This window comes from Furipterus horrens, unplaced genomic scaffold (assembly GCF_987537825.1).
Source record: "Furipterus horrens unplaced genomic scaffold, mFurHor1.1.pri manual_scaffold_6, whole genome shotgun sequence".
Classification (NCBI taxonomy): Eukaryota; Metazoa; Chordata; class Mammalia; order Chiroptera; family Furipteridae; genus Furipterus; species Furipterus horrens.
In genome coordinates this window covers 30,423,038-30,447,049 of record NW_028327176.1, presented here as the reverse complement: position 1 = coordinate 30,447,049, position 24,012 = coordinate 30,423,038, and the positions used below count along the sequence as shown (strand labels likewise).

Genomic DNA, 24,012 nt, shown 5'->3' with positions numbered 1-24,012 from the left:
CCCTTATCTCTCTGCCACCTCATCTCCCACCACTCAAGTCCTATCTGAATGACTGGCCACAGTTCCCTATGTCAAGTCTTGGCACAGGCTTCTCACACTGCCTTCAACAACCTTTCCCGTCTTGATCCTTTAAATGCCTTTCCAATATCAATCACTTCCTTCTGACAGCCTCCCCAGGGTCCTGCATCACTCTTGCACCCTGTTCGTTCCTCTTTTGAAGCAGCACAACGTTTTTCAGGCATGTTCTGTTTACAGGCTGACCTCCTGTGCCCTGAAGACTCCTGTGTCGCTCCTGAAGCTCAGCCCTAGCTCAGCCCCTGGCACGCAGCATGTGCTCAGCCAATGTCTGAGGACTACTTTTCTCATTTCTTCTTGGGCTTCCCTGTATCATAGTCCACAAGGGAAAGCTGAGGCTGATAGGCCAGCAAATTGAAAAAGATCACAGAGGGTAAAAAGCCAAAGGTGGCAGCCTGGAAAGGCCCATGAGCCCCTCCTGCGACTTTCACGTGAAACAGATTCCTGGGGGCTTCGGGGCCTGAAGCCATAAAAGGACAGGTTTGTAGATCAAGTGCCTGCCTTCTGGGGCCTCTGGTTTCACAAGACAGGTCCCAAATGTGCAAACTACCAGCATTAGAAGACACAGACCCTTGTCTGGAAGGCTGAGAAGAGAGATGAAGGCCTGTGAGATGCAGTCTGAGTCACAATGACCCTCTCTAGAAGAACCGGGAGGGGCGAGCAAGACAAGGTACCACAGAATCCTTAGAGATGGTTCAAGGCTGACGATTCTACTGATTGCCAAGTGGCCCAGGGCGCAGGCTCCCCTCTGTGGGCCGCGCATGGTCTCCTCCTCTATCAAGTCAGGCCTGTACTTCAGGTCAGCATCTCCTAGACTTGGGTTATCTGCACACCACATTTATAATTTTTGCTCCTAGCTGCATACCATCATGTAACACTTGCCTTTATATCGTCTTTTTACTTCAGTAGCTAACCTATCTTAATCAAAAATACATGAGATCATGGATTTGGTGTGTCAGTTATTATTATCACCATTATTATTATTTTTGCTAACAGACATTAAATATAGAAGCACTTTTTAAAAGTTTGTGTATCATTTAAAACCATCTTGTGTATAGCTAGAGCTATTCATCTCACACTTTGAGGAACATTAGTTTAGACCGTAGGTTCTCAAAGTCCCTGAACCGACAGCATCGGCACCCCAGAAACTTATTAGTAAAGCAAATTCTGAGACCACCCCACTCTCCCAACTCCAGACTTGCTGAATCAGAAACTCTAGGGTGGAGTTCAGCAATTTGGGTTTTATTGTCTCCAGAGGGTTCCAATGGACACTCAAGTTTGAGAACTATTGGTTTAGATGATCTCCAGTGTCTTCTAGTTCTCCTTTCTACGAAGCCAGGTTCTAGAAAGGACAACCAGACACGGAAACCTCAGGTTTGCAGCCAGGTGCTCAATCGGTAATGTTGGGAAGGAAAGTGGCCGCTCTGAGTCCTAGTCTCCCCCTTTATAGGAGGCAGATTCCTTGTTTGCTCACAGTGCTGTCAGGAGGATGGAAAGACGAGAAGCCCCCAGCACACCAAGGCATGTGGTAGAGTCTTTTCCTCTCCCCTTCTAATGTGGGTCCTGAAGATCACATGACTTATAAGTTAATTCGCCACATTATTTTGCATGGACGCTCAGGAGCTAATGAGTAGGGGGCAGATGACAAGTGCCTGAGGAGGTCCTCCAGCTTTGTGTCCATCATCCCTCGTCCCAACAGGGGACCTAGAACAGGATTCCCAGGGATAGATGGGGAGTGGTCACAAGCCCAAGAGGAAGACCCTGCAGCAGAGGCCCTTCGGTGCCACTGAGACCTCTGCTTAGGAAAGAAGCCAGAGCTGGACAGCAGGCCACCACCAGGGGAGAGAAAGAAGACAGAGCGCATGAGCCCCCAGAGGAACAGAGTCAGCTGGCTCTGGGAACGCAGGTCTGCTGGAGAGCTTGGCCCTGGCTGCTGGGCCAAACGGCCATCAGCTGAGATGCGGCTGGATGCGGGGGCTGTCCAGTGCCCTCCAACCAAGGAGGCTGGTGGCTCCTGGGACCCATGGGTGATTTTCCACCCTGTGAGCTACCTGCCAGCCACCTCCCTGGCAGCCCGGCCCAGGATGCTACCAGGAGGCCAGAGCCAAGAGGGACTGTGGCCCCTTCTTCCCACTCCAGCACAAGGACTGTCCTCCCTCTGTCTTTAGCCTCCACATCATCACCACTCACCAGTGCTGCCAGGCTGGCAGCATGGGCACTGCCCGGGGGCCTGAGAGAAATGCAGACTCTCTGAGTCCCTGCTTCCCCCAAAGCACACACAGGTAAGGAATTAGAACTGCATTTGAACAAGATTCTATGTCCAAAAAATTGTGCATTTTTACCATTTTCAAATCTATGAGGGATTTTGGTTGTCAAAAGAAGCTCTCAGGAATTCTTTAGCTAAGGAAATAATCACCCTCAGGCACCTTTTGGGTAAATCCCAAATTCTATTCAATGCACAGAGAAAAACCAACACGGAAGTTCCAGTGGCCAGGACTGCACAGGGAGAGATTCGGGTTCCCACCTGGCACTGACCTGTTCTGGGGGGCTGGGAGCGCCGCTCAGTTCACCCCTTGGGGAAACGGGAAACTAGATGGGGGTTTCTCCCACCAGCCTGAGCAATCTTGCCCCGAAGTCTGACGCTGCCTGCGCCAGGTAGAGCTGGGGCTTTTCCGAGCCTCGTGAAAGGCCAGCTTGAAAGATCTCTTTGTTCTGGCCTCTACGCTGACCTTTCTGAGCAAAGCTGCCACTTTTGACAATATCCTAACAGGGCCTCCAACAAACCCTGGCCTAGAATCAGCCTGCCTGTGGGGAAGCCAGGAAGCCACTGACTCCAACTCAGGTAAAGCCCGGTGTCCAGGAGCAGAAGGAAAGAGATGTGTGTGCAGCGAGGGGTTGAGGAAAACAGCTTGAATAAGGGAGGCCCCCAGGGGGAACGCACAGGGGGCTGGCAAGCTCCTCAAGTCCCCTTGTCCCCAGCAGGCAGGCAGCAGTACAGATTTTTCAGAGTGCTTCATCTCATTCAGTTTTTGCAGTTTTTGATGAGGTGGATGAGACGGCTTTGTTATAGAAGGCACTCAAGATATCGATGTGGAATAAATGCCCCCCACCCCCTAGCCCCGGTTGTTTCCCAGCAGGAACATGAAAGCCTGGAAGACACCTGTTTTGCCAGGCTATCACTTATCCAAAGGGGTGGGGCAGGCTTACCTCAGGCACCTAGAGGTAGGTTCAGCTTTTATTCCTCTTTAACTAAAACCAAAACAAAACCCTGAGAAAGACACCTGCTTTTCGACCTGGCATGGTTCACGTTCCTTTCCCAGCCATTAGAACCCCAGGACTCCCAGGACTCACTAACCGAGTCTTTCTAAAGTGACTGCTGCATACCAGGCGCCTGGTCACCAGACCTGCTCTCAACAGGCATCCATCAGGTACTGGTGGAATGAACTAAGAGACTGAATGAGTGGACCAGGGTCGCATTCACGGCTCTGCCCTGAAGGGGCTCAGTCTGTTAGGTTAGCCACACTCCTGATGTATTCAGAGCTTAGTAAAGTGTTTTGCATACAGTAGGTATTCAACAGAATAATTTGGGGGCTTTAATTTGATTTGAAACAACAGAGTAAGAAACTGCATGGAATTTATGGCCGAATGGAACTGAAATAGACACTAATGCACACGATCCTGACCAGAAGTCCCCAGTGCAGGGCTGGCACGAGAAACTGTGTACGAGAGGTTTCCGGTCAAAGATTCCGAAGAGCACAAATAAGTGGCAGATCCCAAGAGCAGAAGGGTTGAATCAGGAGACAGGGCCAACTGAAGTTCAGAGGTAATCAAGCTGTTCACTCCGGTCATACACCCGCACCATTAGTTTTAAAAATTAAAGCTCTCCTCTTCACCTCCAGCCCCAGAAAAGGGCTGTGGGGCACCAAGAAGGTTCCGGCAAGGGGGTCTTCCCTTTCTACTGAGGTGGGGGATGGGCAGGAGGCAGTGGGTGGGAACAATAAATAAAGGCTGTGCATTAAGAGAGGCTGGAAGAGCACATTCTCCCCAGTGGGACTCAGAGGTCTCCCTGCGTCCCAAAGTGCGACAAAGATCACCAAGAGGTTCTCCTGGGCTTCGCTGTTGAGTGATTCTGGTCCGTAAATTCCCCCGAGAGCCCTCCCCCACCACTGCAGATCCTGGGTGGCTGCTGAGAAGACAAAATGATGCTGATTGAATCCAGCTCTCACGGGATCACATCAAACAGCAGGCTGGGTTTTCTTAGGTGCCACTCCATAGCCCTCTGCAGCCTTAACTGCCTTAGTTGCTTCTCGACTCAGCACTTCACTGGCAAGGTGAAGCATGTGTGTATACAGGTGCAAACACACACACACAGCAGTAGGTGAGAGTGCTTTTATAAGGCTGAACAACCTGCCAGGCTCCTGGGAACTCCCTTAGAAAACACCACACTCCCTTCCCTATTGTTTGGTTTTGGTACATTGAGTACATATTGCTTTAGTATTTAAAAAAAAAAACTTTTTTTTAACAAACATGCACAAAACATACAACCCACCTGATTCAACACACATGGCCTAAGCTCACTCCAGCCCTGAGTCAAGAATGGGCTCTGCAGTTCTAGGCCAAGGAAGAAAAAAACCACCGCAAAAGAGAAATGGCTCCTTGTCCACTCCAAGGAAAAAAGCTAACTCAGCTCACATTCTTATTCTTGGGGGAATGCCACAGAGGGAACAACAGTCAGCTTCCTGGGCATTGCATTGTCCCAGCTCCCCTGCTGCCTCCCTGGAGCTGTTTACTGCAGAGAAGAACCAAGCCTACCCCACAGCGAGGTCCCTGGGCCCAGCTATCACTGTTCCCCCAGGAACAAGCCAGAAAGGTGCCCCCTCCTGGCAGTTCTCATCCTCAAAACTGCCCGGGGCGAGGCTCCAACTGGAATCCACGGCTGCCCTCTTGTGGCCACGAGAATCGAACGCCAGGCATCTCAGGCCCTTGCCATTTGGGAGGAGGCCTCCCAATTCACGATTGTCCTTTCAGGCCAGCACTCAACAGTTCCAGGTCGATTAGGAACCCTATCACCAGCCACAAAGCAAGGGGCAGGAGTCATCTAGGGGAATTAACTGCTGGATCAATAGGACAAGGCCCCTGGAAAAAATTAATGTCCCTCAGACACATTCACTGAATGAGTAACTGGGCACTGGTTTCAGGCTTAGCCAGCTTGAGGGAGGCCCAGGCTTCACAGAAGCTCAGAAGAAAAGTGCTGTCTGGAGCTCAAGCAAACATCACCCATTCTGCACAGCAGAGAGCACTACACCCATTAAGTTATGTCAAATCCTCCATCGGAGGGACAGGGAAGGATGCTGGGAGAGGAAACTGCTTGTAGCCATCTGGTTTCTGGGGGCAGAGCACTCATTTCTCAGCAGGGGCTCTCCCAGCTGCTCTGAAGGCTGGGTCCACCGCAGGCCCAGGTGGGAATGAGCTCCGGCTCAGATTCCCACCCAGAAGCAGGTCCCACCATGTCTCCCTGTTCCTTAGGCCTCAAGGAACCTCCTCTAATACCCAAGCAGCACTTTAGCTCCTGGCTCCACTCCACCTGGTCCCTCAGGGAGAACCATGTCTTCAGAGTCCACCCTGTCCCGGCAGCACCCCCACCTCCCTGCCTGTACCTTTCTAGCACAGAGCGAGGTCAGACGACCACTTTTGACTCCTTCACTGTTGGCTCCCACTGGGATGTAAGCTTCATAGGAGGGCTCCAAGCCCACAAGTCAGGCAGTGTGCCTGGCACACAGTGGGCCCTTCTCGGGGCTTGCTTACCTTAGCCCCATCCCCCCTACTAGGCCATGATCCCCCTGAACACACCAAGAGCCCAGCAAATGGGAATGAATGTAATCAGCAGGAAATGGCCGTGAAGGAGAAGACTCAATGTCAGGTATCTGGGTCCCAATCCTCCCTGACCTTCAGCTGCTCACTGTCAGGCTAAGACAGTGGTTCACAACTGGGGGTGATTTTGCCCCCCAACCCCAAGGACATTTGTCAATGTCTGGAGACATCTTTGGTTCTCACTCATTGGGGCGGAGGAGCTACTGGTATTTAATGGGTGAAGGCCACTAAATCCTACAATATACAGGATAGGTGTCCACAGACCCAGTTCAGCCAGATTTGTCACCTGTTAGCCCTGTGAATTTGGGCAAGTACTTCACCTTTCCTTTTTTAGTAAAATGAGGGTAGTATTTCTACTTATAGCATTCCATCTGGCATGCAGTAAGTACTCAACAAATATTAGCTACTATTAAGAAGAAAGATGTGGCCCTGGCTGGTGTGGCTCAGTGGATTGAGCGCCAGCCTGTGAACCAAAGGGTCACCAGTTCAATTTCCCAGTCAGGCACATGCCTGGGTTGGGGGCGAGGTCCCTGGATGGGGGAACTCAAGAGGCAAGAGATCAATGTTTCTCTCTGTCTCCCTCCCTTCTCTTCTCTCTAAAAATAAATAAATAAAATCTTTAAAAAGAAGAAAGATGTGAAAAAATTAATTAAAGCCCAGCTGGGCACACAGGGCAGCGACCCCTGCTATCTGTCACATTCTGAAGCCACCTCTGTGCTGGGTGTGGCCCCAGGAAACCAAGAGAGGGGCTGAGTGGTTGCCATGTGTCCTGGGGACTGCTGCTCACTCTCAGGCATCCAAATGTCTTGCCTGTTTGCTTGGAAAGAAATGATTATTCAATTTCCATTCATCTCTATTTGGGAGGCACCAAAGGACAGGAGGGAGAGGGGGAAGAAGAGTCAGCATCCCCATTTTAAGGACTTAAGTTTCTATTTCAGGAGGAAATGAGTTTGAAGGGAGGGGAGCAGAGTGACAGGAACAGAAAAGTAACTGAAATTACTTGGGACTTCCTGGAGAGGGATGATTGGTTAATGCCTCTGCTCACTGCTGGCACCACACACACACACATGCACACGCACAAGCACGCGCACACACACACATACGGCCTGAGTATGCAGAGTGCAGAAGACAGGAGAGTACGCAGGCCAATCTGAAGAGGTTATGGGACCAGCTAAAGGAGGAGGAGCCACCCCCTCTGGGAGGGGTGACTCTGGTCCTAGAGGGGCAATGGGAGCCCCCGGTCAGTATATGAAGAATCAGCCCAGAAGCTCAGAGCCTTCATCAGAGCCCGCCTGTCCTTCTCCCACACACCCCACAGGCCGCCCTGACTGCCCTTCCACACCCTGCTACTGGAAAGGGCATGGGTTTCTAGGCCACTCAGATCTGAAGCTGAAGTCCCAGTGGGTGACGTCGGGCAAGTTACTCAGCCTCTTCTAGCCTCTGTCCCCTCAAAAGTGAAGTGAGGTCGCATGCCCTTGTGCATGGAGCATGAGGTCCAGCCTGGCAAGCAGCAGGTGACTGGAACCTGCTGGTCTCCCTCCTTCCCTCCTGGCTGTCCTTGACATTCATGTAGCCTCATCTCACCTGCAGAGAATGCAGCGTGGGGAAGGGAAGCAGGCAGCCCTGAGGGGCAGAGACAGGGGTCCTCAGGGCAGAGGGAGCTAACAGCAATGCCCCCTGGGATCAAGGTGTCTTCTCATTCCCTCCTCATTCTTGGACCCTCACGCCCTGGGATGCAGGACACACAGAAGCCCCCTGTTAGAGGGGAGGAAGCAGAGCTGGAGGCTAGAGAGGAACTTGCTCAAGGTCATCATGTGGCCTCCATCTGGAGCCCACTAGACTCTTCGAACCAGACACTGGGACCACACCTACCGAACCTGAGCACACTCAGGGGAACAAATGTTAGGCTGTGAGCAGCAGGGTCTTATCAAACCCCAGGGATTCTGTTGTGGGCAGAGTGCCTGGTGGTTAAGAGGGTCAGACAAGCCCTGCATACAAAATCCTGGCTCCGCCCATGACCGTCATTTATGTTCTCCGTGCCTCAGTTTCCCACCTATAAATGGGGTTGCTAACAACAGCACCCCCTTCCAAGGCCTGTTGGGAGAACTAAATGCACATGAAGCAAAGCACTTAAGTAACTGGCAAGTAACTGGCACAAACTGAGCACTCAGTAAGCGCCATGTATTAGTATCATGAGTATTTGCTAAATGAATGAATCAAGGGGACAGACCCCTGAAGTTAGAACTGTCCCCTGCCCATAAAATCCACTCCACAGGGCTCCCATGCAGAAGAAGGGCACCTCTTTTGCAAGAGGCCTCGGGACGGAGGGCTTCTCAAACATAAAGCAGGTGTCAGTCAGCAAACAGACTTAAAATTTTAGGCTTCGTGTTACCGGGTCTCAGTCTCAACTGCTCAGCTCTGAGGGTGAGACTGTATGTAAATAATGGGTCGTGGCTATGTTCTAATAAAACTTTATTTGCAAAAACAGGCAGCAGAGGTTCAGCAGCCCCTTCCTTCTTTCAGACCTCTGCAGGTAGGGGCTGAGTGTGGCCTCTCTCCTTGTCCCCCATTCATCCCTGAGCTACAACTGCCAACTAGAGGCTCCCCGGGGGAGGGGGCTGAGCTGGGCAGTGGCGGTCGCCGGCCAGAGAGGCAGCCAGGCACAGATGCCTGGGCAGGGAAAACAGGAACCAGCAGCCCTCTGGGCCACCGTCTCTCTGAAACTGAAACTCAGCAACAAAAAAAGGACAAGAAAAGCAGGTGGGGTAGAGCTAGAGTAGAAGCAGCACCATGCTCCCCAGTGTCCTTGTGCTGTCCTTGTGCTGTCCCCCAGGCCACAGGGTGGTCTGAGGAACTCAGGGCTACAGGGCCAGACCCACCGCTGGGGTGGGGGGCGATGAGCTGCCACGGCTCTCTGGGCTTCCTCGTGCACAAGTCCCAGACGGGGACACCACCACCTCCCTGGCCTAACACTTGAGAAATTGTTTAAAGAAGAAAAAGAAAAGCAAAAGGTGTATAGTTCAAGCATGGTACCATGTTATTCGAAAAATGTTATATTAAAAGAATGGATAAAGTGAAATTTAGCAAAGTAAAGCATTCCAAAAATAAAATATGGGTTTCCAAGGACTGTAGCCCCCAGAGCAGAGGACGCTCTGTGATCCTGACCTAGCTTTCTTCCCTGTGAGGAAGAAGAGGTCACTTACACCCCTTTGGCTGCCCCACTCTGCCCAGAGGGCTCACGTGCGGCAAGGTCTGTCCTGAGCACATGGAGTCCCTCGCTTGCCCAGGATGTCCTTAGAGCCCCAGACCAGTGTCTGTGGAGGGTGGTAATGATGCCAAGGGGGAGCCGAGGGGGCACAGAGTCTCTGCTGCAGGCATGCAGGGAACCCCCACCCTTAACCCCCCGGGAGTCTCTGGACTGGTGGCGGCATTCCCAGCAGGCAGGACTGACCCTTGAGGAACCACCAAAGAGCCACGGTTGCCTGCCGCATGTCCTCCTGATTCTGTAGCTTCTCCCTCCCTCCTTGCGACCCACACCACTGCCCTGTCCCCCTGCCCAGGGAAGTATCCGCTGAGCTCTTCCTGCACAGAGGGCACAGGCTGAGGAAGGCACCCAGCACCACAGCTCCCGGGTCAGACCCTCCAGTCAACGCACTGAACAACGACTTCGCATCTTCTGCCACCTCATCAGCAGAGACGCTGGCATCCCCCCAACGATGCCAGGCCTTCATTTTTACTTCTCCCATCTTCCTGCCCTGTGAGAGCTGGAATGAGCAGGAATCGACTTCCCCCTTTTGTTTTTGGGGAGACTGAGGCCCAGGTAAACAAAATGACTTTACCCAACACTTGAGGTGACAGTGAGTAATACAGATGGGCACCTGCTGCCCAGCTCACTGTCCTTCGCTCTCTGCCTTCTAAAGAGACCCAGCTCTCCCCAGAAGCACAAGCAGGCTTTATTGCTCCTGAAGCTTGGCCCTTCCCCCTCCTGAACAGCTTGGTCTGACAACAGGTGAACATGTCAGCCCCGAGGATCCCCTCCAGAGTGCACGGACACACAGAGAAGAGGGAGACCAGACCAAACACCACCGACATCAAGAGCACCCCCGCTTGGCTGCCGGTGACCTACCCCTTCTTCAGGTTTGTCACGTAAGCGCTCTGGAGGGCAGCTTCCAGGAAGTAGGTGAGCTCGTAGTCAACAGGGTGAAAGCCTTTCAGATGCCGTGACGTGGTGTTATTTGTGATCTGGGAAGAGAACACAGAAAAAGCCACTGTCGCAATGTTCTGAGGCAGAGGGGCTGGGGTGAGGGACAGCCCAGGTGCAGACGGCCCCACTGACCGTTCCACATCCCCAGCCATCCCATGGGAACGTGGTGCAATTCTCAGACCAAATCCAACCTAATTTGCTTTAATTTAAAACATGGCTATAGCACTGTCTCCCCATCCAAGTGCTGGATGCCCCAACAGACCTACCAAGCTGGTTTTGTCTGAATTTTATAGGTGAGGTAACTGAGGCTCAGAAAATGCCTAAAGTCAGATGTACCCCAGCCTCAAACTCAAGTCTGGCCAGCTACAGACTCCAGGCTATTTCTACTTCTTATTGGTTCATTCATTCAACAATCACCTGAGTGCCTACCATATGCCAGGCTCCAGTGTCCATATATTCATGAAACATCAAACCAGCTGAAGGGTAGGTACCCCTGGTTCTAGAAAGCTGAGGAACAATTATGTCCTTAAGCCTCAGCTTTAAGAGGGTCACTCAACCTGATCAGTCCGCCTTTACGACATCACTTCCCTTCTCTGATCCAAGGGAAAAATTGATGAGCCAGCTACTTTATTATTCAGAAATCAAAGTCGATTTAAGAGGTGTTCTCAGTTCCTGAGAGGTTGGGGCTGGGTTTAGGAGGAACACACAGCATTTCTGAGAATGCACAGGGTTCTCTGGCTTGCCCTCCCTCAACCCAGGGTAACTAGCTATCAGGGCCAGTTGGTCTGCCCACTGCCACTGGGCATTGATTCCAGGCCTGGGCACCATTACAGCTCATCACCTTAATCCCCTTCTGAAAGTCCAAAGCCTAGGCTTCTGGCTGAATGGGAGACTTTATCTTTTTCATGAAAGTTTCCTCCAAACCCCATGCAATTCAAATGTGAAGTGCACTAAAACATTGCTGGCTAGCCATGACCCACATGACTTCAGCAGAGGTCCACTTGACCCTGTCAGGTCTCCCCGTGGACGTCTGCCAGGAGCCCTGTCCTTGCTGAGTCCTTCCATCGCTGCTTCTTTCCTCCTGAAGTCCAATCAAGGACAGGGACTCCAGGGCAGTGACTTTCAGCTGGGGGATGATTTTGCCCTCTCAGGACATTGGGCAGTATCTAAAGACATTTTTGGCTGTCACAAACAAAAATGGCTGCTGGCCTCCAGTGGGGATAGGCCAGGAGTGCTACTGAACATTTTATAAAACACAGCCCCATGACTGAGAATTATCTGGCCCCAAATGTCGGGAGGGCTGAGGCTGAGAAACCCTGCTCTAGGGGAACTGGCCTAGCCTGAGGAAGACTCCTCCAAAAAGCCCTGTCACAAAAACAGATGATGGGTTGAAATTCTGACATTTGCCAGACTAGGTGAGGGAGGCTCAAATGTCTCCTGGGCTCTAAGTTGCTCAGCTCATAATCACCTCCTTCTGCAGTATGTCAGTCCTCCCCTACTCTGCCATCACACCTGTCCGCTATCACCTACTAAACACCATGCTCAAGTTCTCCCCCGCAACTGACCAGAGCCACACTCCCAGGGCCCAAATCCTGCCGATGCCACGTATTAAGTGCCTGAACTCCGAGCAGCTATTTAGTTTCTCTCCAAACTGGGTTTTCTCGGTTTGGGAATGGGTACAGTACCTATTCTGTCCAGCTCGGTGTGGGGGTTGCATTAGAGACAGGCTGGAAAGTACTCAGACAGTGCCTGACGGAAGAGCAGGGCTCGGTGACTATTAGCAGTATCTTTGCTCAATATGCCTGCCTGTCCCCCCCGTAATAAACCAAGAGCCCCCCAGAAGGGGGGAACTGGGATAACGTCACAGTACACTGCTGATACCTAGAATTGCTGTCCCATAGACAGTTCATACAGGTCCCCCAGGGGGAATTGGGAAATGAGGGGGCCTGAGAACCTCCAGGCTCCCTGCCAGCCTCTGAAGGGCTTGGAGAATGAGCCCCACACCTCACTTCCCCTAAGGGAGCCAGTAGGGAGCTTCCAGGGCACCCCAGAACAAGAAAGTGTCTACAGGACCTGCCTGGCTGTACTCGTTCCAAAGGGAGAGTGGTGAGCAAATGGCGTGATCTCTCCAAGACCTCACCTACGAAATGGGCATGAACAGAAGAGCTATTCCAGAGACGCTGTGAGGAGTAAACAATGAACAGATAAAAACTGGGCTGTCGCATTTGTTCATACAAACTGAGCTCACCAAGGAGGTTCCTGGCTGCTCAAAGACAAGGTGGACTCATCTGTTCATTAAAACTATATCCTGGCAGTAAAGAGTCTCGTTCTAAAGCATCAGTTTATTATGAACTTTCCAATTGATGAGGTCGCGTGTCTTTGGAGGGTACAGGGTGCCTTTTTCTTATTTGCCCAAGGCTGACCTATGGGCTTGGTGGGGGCCTTGGATAGAGGTTCTCAACAGAGAGCAGCTATGAGCACGGGGCTGTAATTCCCAGCTCACCTTCTCTAAATCCTGCAGGAACACCTGTGCGATCCAGGAGGCCCTCTCGAAGCAGGTGATCACTTCTTCCTCCCTCTCAGTCAGGCGGTGTCGGGAAGCGATTGAGTTGGGTAGGCGTTCCAGGGAGAGGCCTGTGGGAGGAGGAAATTCCCTCAAACCTGCCCTGCTCAGGTCCCCCTGACTCCAGGCCCTTCCCACGGGCCCAGGGTGGGCTCAACCGAGGAGACCTATGCTCCGGAGCAGCCAGCGGGAGGCGGAGGGCTGTAGAGGGGAATGAGGAGGCTAAGCGATGGTGGTATTAGCAGCAGCTGGAATCAAGCAGTGGGCAGAGAGCAGGCACCCATGACCCACATGGGAACTGCACTGTGATGTCCCCACGGCCAACTCCTGCCTATGCATCCAGACCAACTTCTCCAGCAAACATTCCCGACCCTCCTTCCGGATGCTAGAAGAAATCACCCACCCCCCAGGCATTCACCAGTTCTGCACTGTAGAGCAGTTACTCATGCCCAGCTCTTCTCTCCCCCGTGGCTAAAAGCTCCATGTGGACAAAATGTGATTCACGTTGGACCTCCGCAATCCCTAGCACATGGCTGATGCTTGAGTTACACAGCATTTTACAAGCAACTCTCTTGTGGAACCCGTTTCAACCTCGCCTGAGTGATCTGCGCTCAGGTCTTATCTGCCTAGCGTGGATGGACACCTGCTGTTTTTGCCTCCCTGGCACCCACTTCCCGTTCTTTCAACAGCAGCACCTCGCTTTCCCTTTGAGCACGCCTCCTGCAGTCTCAGCCCACGTGGTGCCAGGGAGTGATCCCACTCCACCTCCAGAGCAGCCGATGAGCTAACACTGGGCCCCAGTCAGCGGCTAAGAAGGAGCACATGGCCTGGTCTGAGCAAAGAAAGAGCCAATCCCGGACATTTTCCTCTTTCCACTGGGCTTGGGAAGCTGGTAAGAGGTTGGCCTGGAGCTGTGAGGGGAAAGCCTGTCTTCAAATGAAGCCACACACATGAATGCAGTTGACAGGACTGAGCTGCACACTCAACAGTGGCAAAGGTGGTAAATTTCATGTTACGTGTTCTTTACTACAATTAAGTATCTTTTAAAAATTAAAAGAAAAGCAGAGCTTTAAAGCAAAAACAAAACAAAATAAAACAACAAAAGAAACAAAAAATAACCCATAACAAAAAAACTGTAAGAAGTCAGGAAGGGGAAGCATTGTTATACTTCCCAGAAATGAATGTCGTAAAGGAGAACATCTATATTTGCATTAGTGTTTTTAACACAGGAAAGAATGAATAATCTTAGTCATGAAAAAAAATCAAGGAAGTCTACACAGTAAAAATGAGATACTGATATAATGGAAAAGGGCAGATTCTTAAAGACACTATTTGAATACCTTGCCTGAAGCTCTATCCCCTCAAACTCTCCCATACAGGTACCAATCAACCTGCCCCCTCTTTTGGGGGTCAGTCATTTTAAATTGTGTTTCTGCCATGTGAGAACACAACAAGAGTCGGCAGCCTGCAGCATGGAAGACAGCTCTCCCCAGGAACAGACCGTGCTAGTGCACTGAACTTGGACGTCCAGCCTCCAGAACTGTGAGAAATCAACATCTGCTGTATATAAGGCGCCCAGTCTGTGGAACTTTGTTATAGCACTTGAGCTGTCTAATATACTGTAACTGCCACATGCATACCCAACCTCCTGCGCCCAACTGCAGACTCTGCTCAAGTTGGTCCTGCTGCCTAGAATGCACCCCCTCCTCACTGAGTCCACCCCTAATTACCTCTCCCTTTCTGCTCCACTAAGTCTCATCTATGGAGCCCCTCCCAACATACCCTGGTATGACCAACCATTCCCTTCTTAGGCTCCAGTCCACTTTACATAATCCTACCCTACCATTTCTTAGACTTATTTGTTCACATGTGGGCCCAGCCAGCCTGTAGACTCCCTAAAGGCATCGATCAACCTTATCGCATTCACCTTTCCCTAAGCTGGCGCACAGTAGGCACTCAGCAAGTATGGGCTGGCTGGAGAAAGAGCAAGCCTGATCATGTCTGACAGTACAAGTGCTCTGCCAATACAAGGTGAGGAATTAGTACTGTTTTCTTCTTCATCCCAATTCATACAGATTCAGTGACCTTGCCCTCTTCCAGGCTGGGGTGTGCACAGGTCTGAAGGTCGGGGTGCCTTGGCTTAGGTGGAGGCAGGTGCAGAATGCGAAGGCCCTTGCTCAACACAAAGACTCAGTTACCCGTGTCACTGAGTGTCAATGTGCTTCCTGCCAAATGACTCACGACTAATTCAGCTGCTCCCTGGAGAGGACTAAGGGGGGGTGGGGGTGGAAATAGAGGGAGCATTGGAGGAGACACAGAAAGAAGGCAGGCAAAGGCGGGCCCCACTGCTCACTGCCAGCGCTGGCCCCGCCCCTGCCTCCCAGTCATGTCGCTTGTGCACCCTACAGGAGGGTGGGACAATCATACATGCTGTTCAGAGGCCTAGCCTGGAGACCAACTGCAGGTGACAGGAGGGCACTGCTCACTCCAGAAGAGCATGAATCTGTTTTAACATGGCCCCCCTGCCCCCTTCTCCCCTCCTGCCCCTCCTCTGGACCCAGGACTGGGAAGGACAATGCCAACTGCCTGTGAGGTTCAGGCCGCCGGTCCTAAGCCTCCAGTCAAGTGGCCACTGCAAAGCAGGGAATTTAGTGACATGTGTCTGCAGAGCCTTTGTGCCTCATTTGTTCCTTCTGCTCCTGGCAGAGGCCTCTCTACCATGCTTCTCTGAGAACTCCAAATCCCATCCTCCCTGAACCCTCCCGGCAAAACCACCTCCTCTCTGAAACCTTCTCAAGCCTCCTGACCTCGAACCAGCAGCACGTGTTAGCTGTGTGTCCTGTGTGTATGCCTTTGTCGTACCTTGTCACCACCCTCTCTGCCCACTTCTGATTGATCTTTGCACCCGTGAGAGCAGGGCCCGCGCTGAGTGAGTAGGCGGCCGCACAGGTGAACGTACCCACACTCATACTGAGCGCAGGGTCCAGTGGGTTTCTCTCTCTCCATTTAAAAAATAGTTCTTGCAGAATTCATGAACAAATTCGGGTTTATACAATGGAATACTGCTCAGAAACAAAAGGACAAACTCCCGATATACACACAACATAGATGAATCTCTCAGAAATCATACTGTACAGAAGAAGTCAGATATCAAAAAGTACATGCTGTAATATTTCAGTTAAATGACATTCAAAAAAGGGCAAAATTAATCTACAGTAATAGAAATCAACCAATCACTGCCTGAGCTGGGGGTGGGAAGGGGATCGGTTGGGAATGGGCCTGAGGAAACTTCCTGGGGTGATGGAAATAGCCCTTGTCTTTACTGGGGTGTTGGTTACATGGGTGTTTACATTTTGTTCCACTCATCAAATTATACACTTAAGATCTGTTCCCCTTACAGTATGACAAGTTATCTAAAATGAATGGATATAACACCTTTTTAAAAGGAAGCAGCTATGATTTTGGAGAACTAAAAGGTCACTGTGGTGGTCTTCTGTAAAATAGTTTCCAACACACATGAGACCAAAAATCTTCCTGGAGCTGGCAATGGCTTTTCCTGATCAGGGTCACAGTTCCACCCATAAAAGGGGGCTTCTTTACCTTCTATTTGCTCTTTGATTTATAGGAAGGTCCATTTTCCTATCCATGAACATCTGATTGGGAATGTGCTGGGGACTCCAACCCAAGTGGCCAGACTACAACCCTGGATCCAGATGGAGAGGGACTGCTCTGAGCCAGGCCCTCCGAGGGTCCCAGTGGTCATAACACAGACTTGTCAATCAGGCAGGAAGCCAGGGCTGCCAGGAAGTGCCAGGCACTGCCTCACAATTCCCACTGGCAGGGGGCCTTTCTGTGGAAACTCCCAGCTGTACAAGCCAAGGGAGGGACCCTTGCAAGAGGAGCGCGCTTGATTTCTCATTAACTCCAAACTGATCCTGGCACAGTCCAGGGCTCAACACCCAGGCTGGTGCCAGCCCCTTCAGTCTGGGATGACTCATCACGTCCCAGACAGCTGGCCTTCCAAGAAGCCCCACCCTGGAGCCCTGCATGCAGAGGTGGAAAGCACAGTGCTTCCTCTGCAACAGAACTTTCCATACGGGTGGACCCCCTGCCCCTATCCAGCTGATCCAAGGGCACAGGGCACCCACAGAGGGCTAAGCCCAGAGTTGGGAATTCCAGGTTGGGGTGGGGTGGAGAGAGGAAGAAATGCAAGTCACTGCTTTAGCCCCTAGGGAGGAAGCCTCAAGGCTAGGTGGGGAAGAACCCTCACAAATCACACAGAAAAGTTGGTAACTGTGGGAATGTAAAATGGTTCAGCGGCTGTGGAAGACAGCCCAGCAATTCCTCAAAAAATTAAAAATAGAATTACCGTAGGCCCCAGCAGCTCCACTTCTAGGTATATACCCAAGAGTTTAAAAGAAGGTCTAGAAGAGATACTGTACACCCATATTTATAGCAGCATTATTCATAACAGCCAAGAGGTAGAAGCATCCCAAGTGTCCAGTGGTAGATGAATGGATAAACAAAATGTGGTATATGTATACAATGGAATATTATTCAGTCTTTAAAAAGGAAATCCTGCTTACACGACAACATGGATGAACCTTAAGTATATTACATACACTATGTAAAATAAGCCAGTCACAAAAAGACAAATACTCTATGATTCCACTTCCCATGATGTACCTACATTAATCAAACTCATAGACACAGAGAGTAGAATAGTGCTCGCCAGGTGCATGGGGGCAGGGGGAATGGGGAGTTATTTAACGGGTATGGAGTTTCACTTTTGCAAGATGAAGAATTCTGGAGATTGGCTGCAAAATGTAAATGTACTTAACACAACTGAACCGTATGCTTAAAAATGGTTAAATGGTAAGTTTTATGTTATGTGTATTTTACCATAATAAAACAATTTTTTAAATGGTTGAGATGATAAATTTTATATTCTGTATATTTTACCACGGAAAAATTTTAAAAAGTAGACAATTTGACTTCTCTCAGTCTCAAACAATGCACACACTTTGATCCATTAACTCTACTTATTGGAATTTACCTTAACCCTTTGAGTGCCATGTGTAATTCAAAATTTGAATCAACATGAGAAAAAATTATATCAATATATAACCTGAGGTACAAAAAAAAAGATAACAAAACATAAAATACGAATTATTCCATTGTTATTTACATTTATAGCCATCGAAAAAAGTGCTGGGAACGACACGGGAACTTTTGGGAAAATTTGTCAGTGTCACTCACAGCGGTGTTGGCACTCAAAGGGTTAAATTAATGATGTATAAGGGGAGGGACCCAAAAAAACTCCAGAATTATTTTCTGGAGGTCAGGCCTCTTGTAGTACAGGCATCTCCTGCTGGGTGCGTGTTCTAGGAACCCATCTGATTCTGTATATCAGCTGGCGTTGTTGCGAGAGGCTGCATTTGCCTTCAGTGAATTTTTTTTGAAGACTCTTCCAACGCATTTTCCCATTTCATGATGGGTGATTTACAAATCCTTGAGCAAAAAACGGCATGACCCCCCTTCCCCACCCTCCCTATTCACCCAGTCTTGCCCCAAGTGGCTTTTTTTTTACATCCCTGGATGAAAAAGGTACTCAAAGGGAAACATTTTGCTGATGTGGAAGAAGTGAAACAAAAACTGGCAGAAGCACTAAAAGGCATCAAAATCGACGCGTTCAATTTTTGAGCAGTGGAGAAAACGTCTTCATAGGTGTATTACATCAAATGGAGAATGCTTTGAAGGTGACTGAAGATTAAACATGTAAGAATACAAATTTTTTAATAAATAAATTCCATTTTGGGGGGTGGAGGGGTCACACTGCATATGTAAAAGTTTAGGTTCAAGGATGCCCACTGCAGCATTGTTTATAGTGGCAAAAATGAGATTTAACCTACAGATCCAATAGCAGGGAACAAGTTTGTTCAATTATAATAGATTCTTACAATGAAATGCTTGCTATGAAGCCACTTTAAGTAGTGATGTAGATGTGTTCTGGAAACTGGTTCATAAAAATACTAATTTTAAAATATATAATTGTATGAACTTATTTTTGTCTTTAAAAAACACATATAAACCTATAGAAAAAAATAACTGGAAGGATATACCTCAAAATGTTTACAGAGATTAGTTCCCCCAAACACAAAGTGGGATTACATACTAGCAATGCTACCTTACAGGGTGGCCATGGAAATTAAATTAGACGGTATTATAAAGTGCAGAACATCTGCTTTTAGAAAAACTTTTCAAGTGATGCTTACAGTGACCTCTTATGTGGGGGTTTAGCCCTTCTCTAGAATGACACATGAAAATCTAATTCAGGGAAAAGAGGTTCCTTCCAACACCACTCAGCTAAAGACGGCAGAGTCCAGACTAGATCCAGGTCTTCCAGCTTCCATTCTGTCTGTTCTCTTGGCCCAGATTCCAGTGTCTTTCCTTGTCCTGAGGCCATTCAGGGGTCCCCAGATCTCAAGCTTCTGGCCAGCCCAAGGAGGTTCACCTTTTCCGTTGATGGTTGAGTTGGTTACAGCTGTCTACCCTAGTGGCGAAGCTGGTTTCTCATACACCCCTCAAAGCCCTATCCGCACTCCACACGCCCACCGACTGCTCTCTGGGGGGCCTCTCACAATGGAGAAAGGGCTGCCAGCAGAAGATATGGGGAGACCACCCCAACCTCTTCCTCTCAGCCCCATGGTGTCCCCTCCTGTGATTCTGTTCACCATCTTGCCCTCTTTTGTATCCCATAGCCCAGGAAGGCACTCCACGAAGGCTTGGTGTGGACACAATGAACACACCCACCTCCTTCCCAGATGCCTCAACAGCGCCTGCTCATAACTCGCCATCTGGAAGCCAGGCTTCCCCTTCACGGACCACAGTCTGGGGCCAGGGCCGCAGAGCCTCAAGTGCTGACCTGCTTCCCCGCAAGGCAAACAGGCCACGCCCCTTCGAGAAGGAAACCAAAATAAACAGCTAATTCCTACCATACCAGGACTAAAAATAAAAACCAGAACCAAATCTGTCACTATATCTGCCCGAGGGGAGGCCTGGTATTCTTTCTTTTATTTTTATAAGTTTTATAAGCCACAAAATCCCAGGTGAGAGCAGAATAGCTGGGGTTGCACTAACTGAAAGAGAACCGAAAAAGAGAAAAAAAAATCTCAAGGGGCGAGGAGAAGAGAAATTCCAGATCATAATTCTCACAGCAGCTTCACAGTTGAGCATCTCAGTGCAGTATTTTGGGTGAATGGGGCCATTTTTCTCCATTGCTAGGCCCACTGTTCACTGGTCAGAAAGCAGGCAAGCCTGCCCAGAGCTCAGACTGCGGCCTCCCTGGTGCTGGGCCATAAGCGAGAGGAAAAGGGGTTGGCCAGGCTGAGACATGGGGCACAAGCACAACTGATTTTCAAGAGGCCCACAGCTCATTTGTGGGGTCACAGCGAGCCCGAAATTAGGCTCGAGCCAGGACTCACACTGGAGACATGGGTACGGGTCATTCTCCCCATCACTACCACACCGAATTAGCACCCGAAATGGAAGTGACACAGGAAGGCTGGAGGAGAGAAGGAAGCCCTTCACCTCAGAACAGGCTCCTGAGAGGCAACAATGGTACCGGGGGGGATGAGCTGGAAAAGGTTTGCGATGTCAAAAGTGCAGGCCCTGAAGCATCCTGCCTGTCCATCAAAGCTGGGCCAACAGAAAAGAGGACAGTGTGTCCCCCCTGGATCCATAGAGGCCTAGTCCTGGGGTCTCGGGCCCAGACTCCTCTGCTCCAGACAGACCCAGACACAGTGTTGACCAACAGGTGGGCCCTATTTTAGGCAACACAGGCTGTGCCACACCGGTCACAGTGGGGCTACCTGGGGCCAAAGTTCTAGAACATCGGCAGAAAGGGAAACCTTGAGCCGTACTGCCGGGCTTTCCATGCCCCCTCCTTATGTCCCACTCCCTCCTACATGCAGCTCCTCTTGGCTCCAGGAAGGTGTGATTACAGTCCGCCTTTAAACAACTCATCTCACTTTGCCTTCAGACTGCCGGGAAGGCACCTCTCCCATTCGCCTGCAGGTGATCCCTGCTTAAGATCAGCTCCCCTCCCAGCTCACCTAGGAAGGCTCCACACCAGCTGTGCCTCCCTCACGTCCCTAACTGGAACACAGCGGTCCAATTAAACCACTACTCCTAGGACGAGCCCAAAAGCCAGAGTCAGAGAGAGCCAAGTTCAAATCCTGACCTGGTTACTACTCGTGTAACCTGAAGGGCGAGCCAGTTCTGCCTTGGCTCTGAGGTTCTGCTCTCTGAACCTTTCAGCCACTTTGGTAACAGCACCTTGACCTTCCTCTGAGGAGCCATTTCTTCAGCTCAGTCCAGAAGATTCAGGAGGGGAAATCCCACCCCTGCACCGACCCAGCAACCTACTTGCTGGTCACTGTAACTCGTTCCAGGGTGGGCAGGAGAGCGAGCCGGGCCAATGGGATCGATGCCCGAGGCACTCGTTCCCGGCTCAGTGCTGTGCTGCAGGGCCAGGTGAGCCTGGGGCTGCTGAGAGACCTCAACACAGGGCCTCTGATCCAGCTGTGCCTGATGCCACCTACCCCAGCGACTTAATAGTTACATGAGCCTATACGTTTCTAGTCTCTCCCCCTTTTGCTTCTTGCTTTTCCAGATAGTTGGAGCTGCATTTTTGTCATTACAACTGTAAGTCTGGCTTTCTGGAAACGGATTCCAGAAGTGTAACGTCAGCGGGGACAGTTTCTGAAGCGCAGGACTGGCCGAGTGGAGGTCAGGTATGGGAGTGAGGATTTTGCTGTCTCCCAGCTAAGAAGCTGGAATTCCAGATCCACAGCAGCAGCCCCAGTTAACATACAGCCTTTTTGTCCATGGGGGCTGGAGCTTTAGGGCACCTGGTGAGACATTCCAGGACATTAGCCTATGTAGGATACTTTTGGGGGGCTCAGAGTAAGGCCCACAAAAGGGGGCAAGCTTCACTCCTGATAGCCCTTCTGAACAATACAGCTTTGCTAACGATCCCTTTCTCACTGTGGACAATTCACGGTGGCTGAGGGGCACGACAGATAATCAGGTTGGACATCCTCCCTTCTGCTGAAGGTAGTGCTCAAGGAGGCAGAGAGACCAGACTGTGTCAGGAGCTGGGGCTGGGCCTGGGGAAGGCCTGATCCCCCATGACTTCACAAGGCCCCCTGCTGTGGCTCTCACATGCTGCTACACAACCAGATGCAGCCTGGGGGCAAGGCGCATGTGCCCCCAGCCTAGACCATGGTTTGCCCATTACAGTATTCCCTCACTTATCGTGGGTATTACGTTCTAGACCCCCCGCGATAGGTGAAAATCCGTGAAGTAGGAAACTTACATTTATTTTAGTATTTATATATATTTTAAGGCTTTATAAACCCTTCCCACACACTTATAAACTGTTCCCAGTCTCTTACTAACCTCTCCCACTCCCTTATTAACCTTTTCCACACTTTTATAAACACTACTTATGTTCTTAAACATATTCCACACTCTTAAACCTACGTAACTTTAACAACATACGTAGACAGTACCGCAAAATCCCACGATATAGTGAGAAATCTGCGGTAAATAATTAAATATAATATTCTAAAAAATCCCGCAATACAGTGAAGCTGCGATAAGTGAACTGCGATAAGTGAACTGCGATATAGAGAGGGACTACCATACACTGGGGGTGCTGAGAGGAGCCCTGGGGTCTGCTACTGAGAGACAGAAACTTCTAGACCTGATTCTAGATCCAAGGACCCTGGGTCAACACAGTCTTTGGCTCTAGTTTCTCATCATGGAGATGATCCAATGCCAAATGCCTGAAGGCTTACTACTAGGGAACTCTAGGGAGCCGCAGAGACAGACAGACCCCAGACCTGGCAAATGAGGCCTCAGACTGCTCAACTCAAAAGGCTATCATCGCAGGTGTGACAGCCCCATTGGGATGTGGGCTGCTGAGGAACAGAGGGGACTTCACAAACGCACCTCTCGGGTGTCATGGCAGAGTACCTCACAGAATGGAACTGGGCGCAGCCACATGGCCAGGGCAGCACAGCCAGGCAGCAGTTCACTGTGCTGCCCTAGCAGGCCATGGAAACAAGCTACAGACCAGCCCCCTCTGGGTGTTCATGTGTCCTGGTGTTTCCAGCAGCACACTGCACTGGCACCATGGCCAATGGATGCAGACACTGGGCAGGAAAGAGTGGCACCAGGTAGCCCGTGACTCATGGTTCTGCCTCTGCGTGCTCGGTTCCGCCCCCTGAGCAGCTCCACACCAGCTGCAGGCTTTGCTCCCCTGCCCACCTCCCTCAGGGGAAGGGACCTTAACTGTTTATCTCGGTGTCCTTCGGTGTTCACTTGCTGAATCAGCTCCTGGAAAATTTTGCTTTCTCCTCTGGAAGCTGTGCTGGGGACCTCGAGGGGTACAACTATAAAAGGCCAGGCCCCTGGCAGGAGAAACACACTGACTGACCTGAGTAACTGGGGAGACGAACCAGGCCAGGGTCCAAATGACAGTGAAGGGGGCAGAGAATGCTGCGGCTGAATGACCAAGGGCAGGTGGAGGAGGGACCTGAGCTGTGTCTGAGGGAGCGTTAGGGCTATCTCTGTGCGAGGACAGTGGCCCAAGAAAATGTGAAGGAGCAGAACTTGGTCAGGCATGTTGTACCCTAGCAGCAGACTCTATCTGGCTGGAGTACAGGGCTTCGGGAAGGGTGAAGAAGGAGAGGAAACTGGGGGTGCAGAAGAAATGACCACCTGTCCTCGTGGGGCGCTTGAGTTCAGTGGTGAGGCAGGGCTGACAGCCATGAGCATACAAAATCAAACAGGCCAGGCTGTGCCAAGGGCCTCGTGACAGTGGACGGCACTCAGGTCTTCTGAGAAGAGCCTCAAAACCCAGTTATTCTGGATTGTTTTTAAAGATTTTGTTTATTTATTTTTAGAGAGAGGGGAAGGGAAGGAGAGAGGGAGAGAAATATCGATGTACGAAAGAAACATCAATCAGTTGCCTGTCACATGCTCCCCAGCCGGGGATCTGGCCTGCGACCTAGGCATGTGCCCTGACCGAGAATTGAACCAGTGACCTTTTGATTTGCAGGATGATGCTCAACCCACTGAGCCACAACAGTCAGGGCTAGACTGTTTTTCTCATACAAAGTAAATGGAAGGTGCTCCCTCCTAACAAACGAAAATGGTGGTGGGCTGTGCGAACTATCATCGGCACCTGGAATGGGCCAGGAACATTTCCTTTCCCCAGGCCATCCCCTGG

General features: G+C 50.5%; 1 protein-coding gene across 1 annotated transcript in view; it reads right to left on the bottom strand.

Annotated features, from left to right (window-relative positions):
* The window catches only part of TTC7A (tetratricopeptide repeat domain 7A), a 112,227-nt gene that overhangs the window by 69,746 nt on the left and 18,469 nt on the right, over positions 1–24,012 (bottom strand). The window contains exons 4-5 of the mRNA XM_090281254.1: positions 12,654–12,784; positions 10,073–10,188 (exon numbers count right to left, since the gene is read on the bottom strand). Of these exons, the coding sequence (XP_090137380.1) occupies positions 10,073–10,188; positions 12,654–12,784 (247 nt within the window). The remainder of the gene's footprint in view (positions 1–10,072; positions 10,189–12,653; positions 12,785–24,012) is intronic.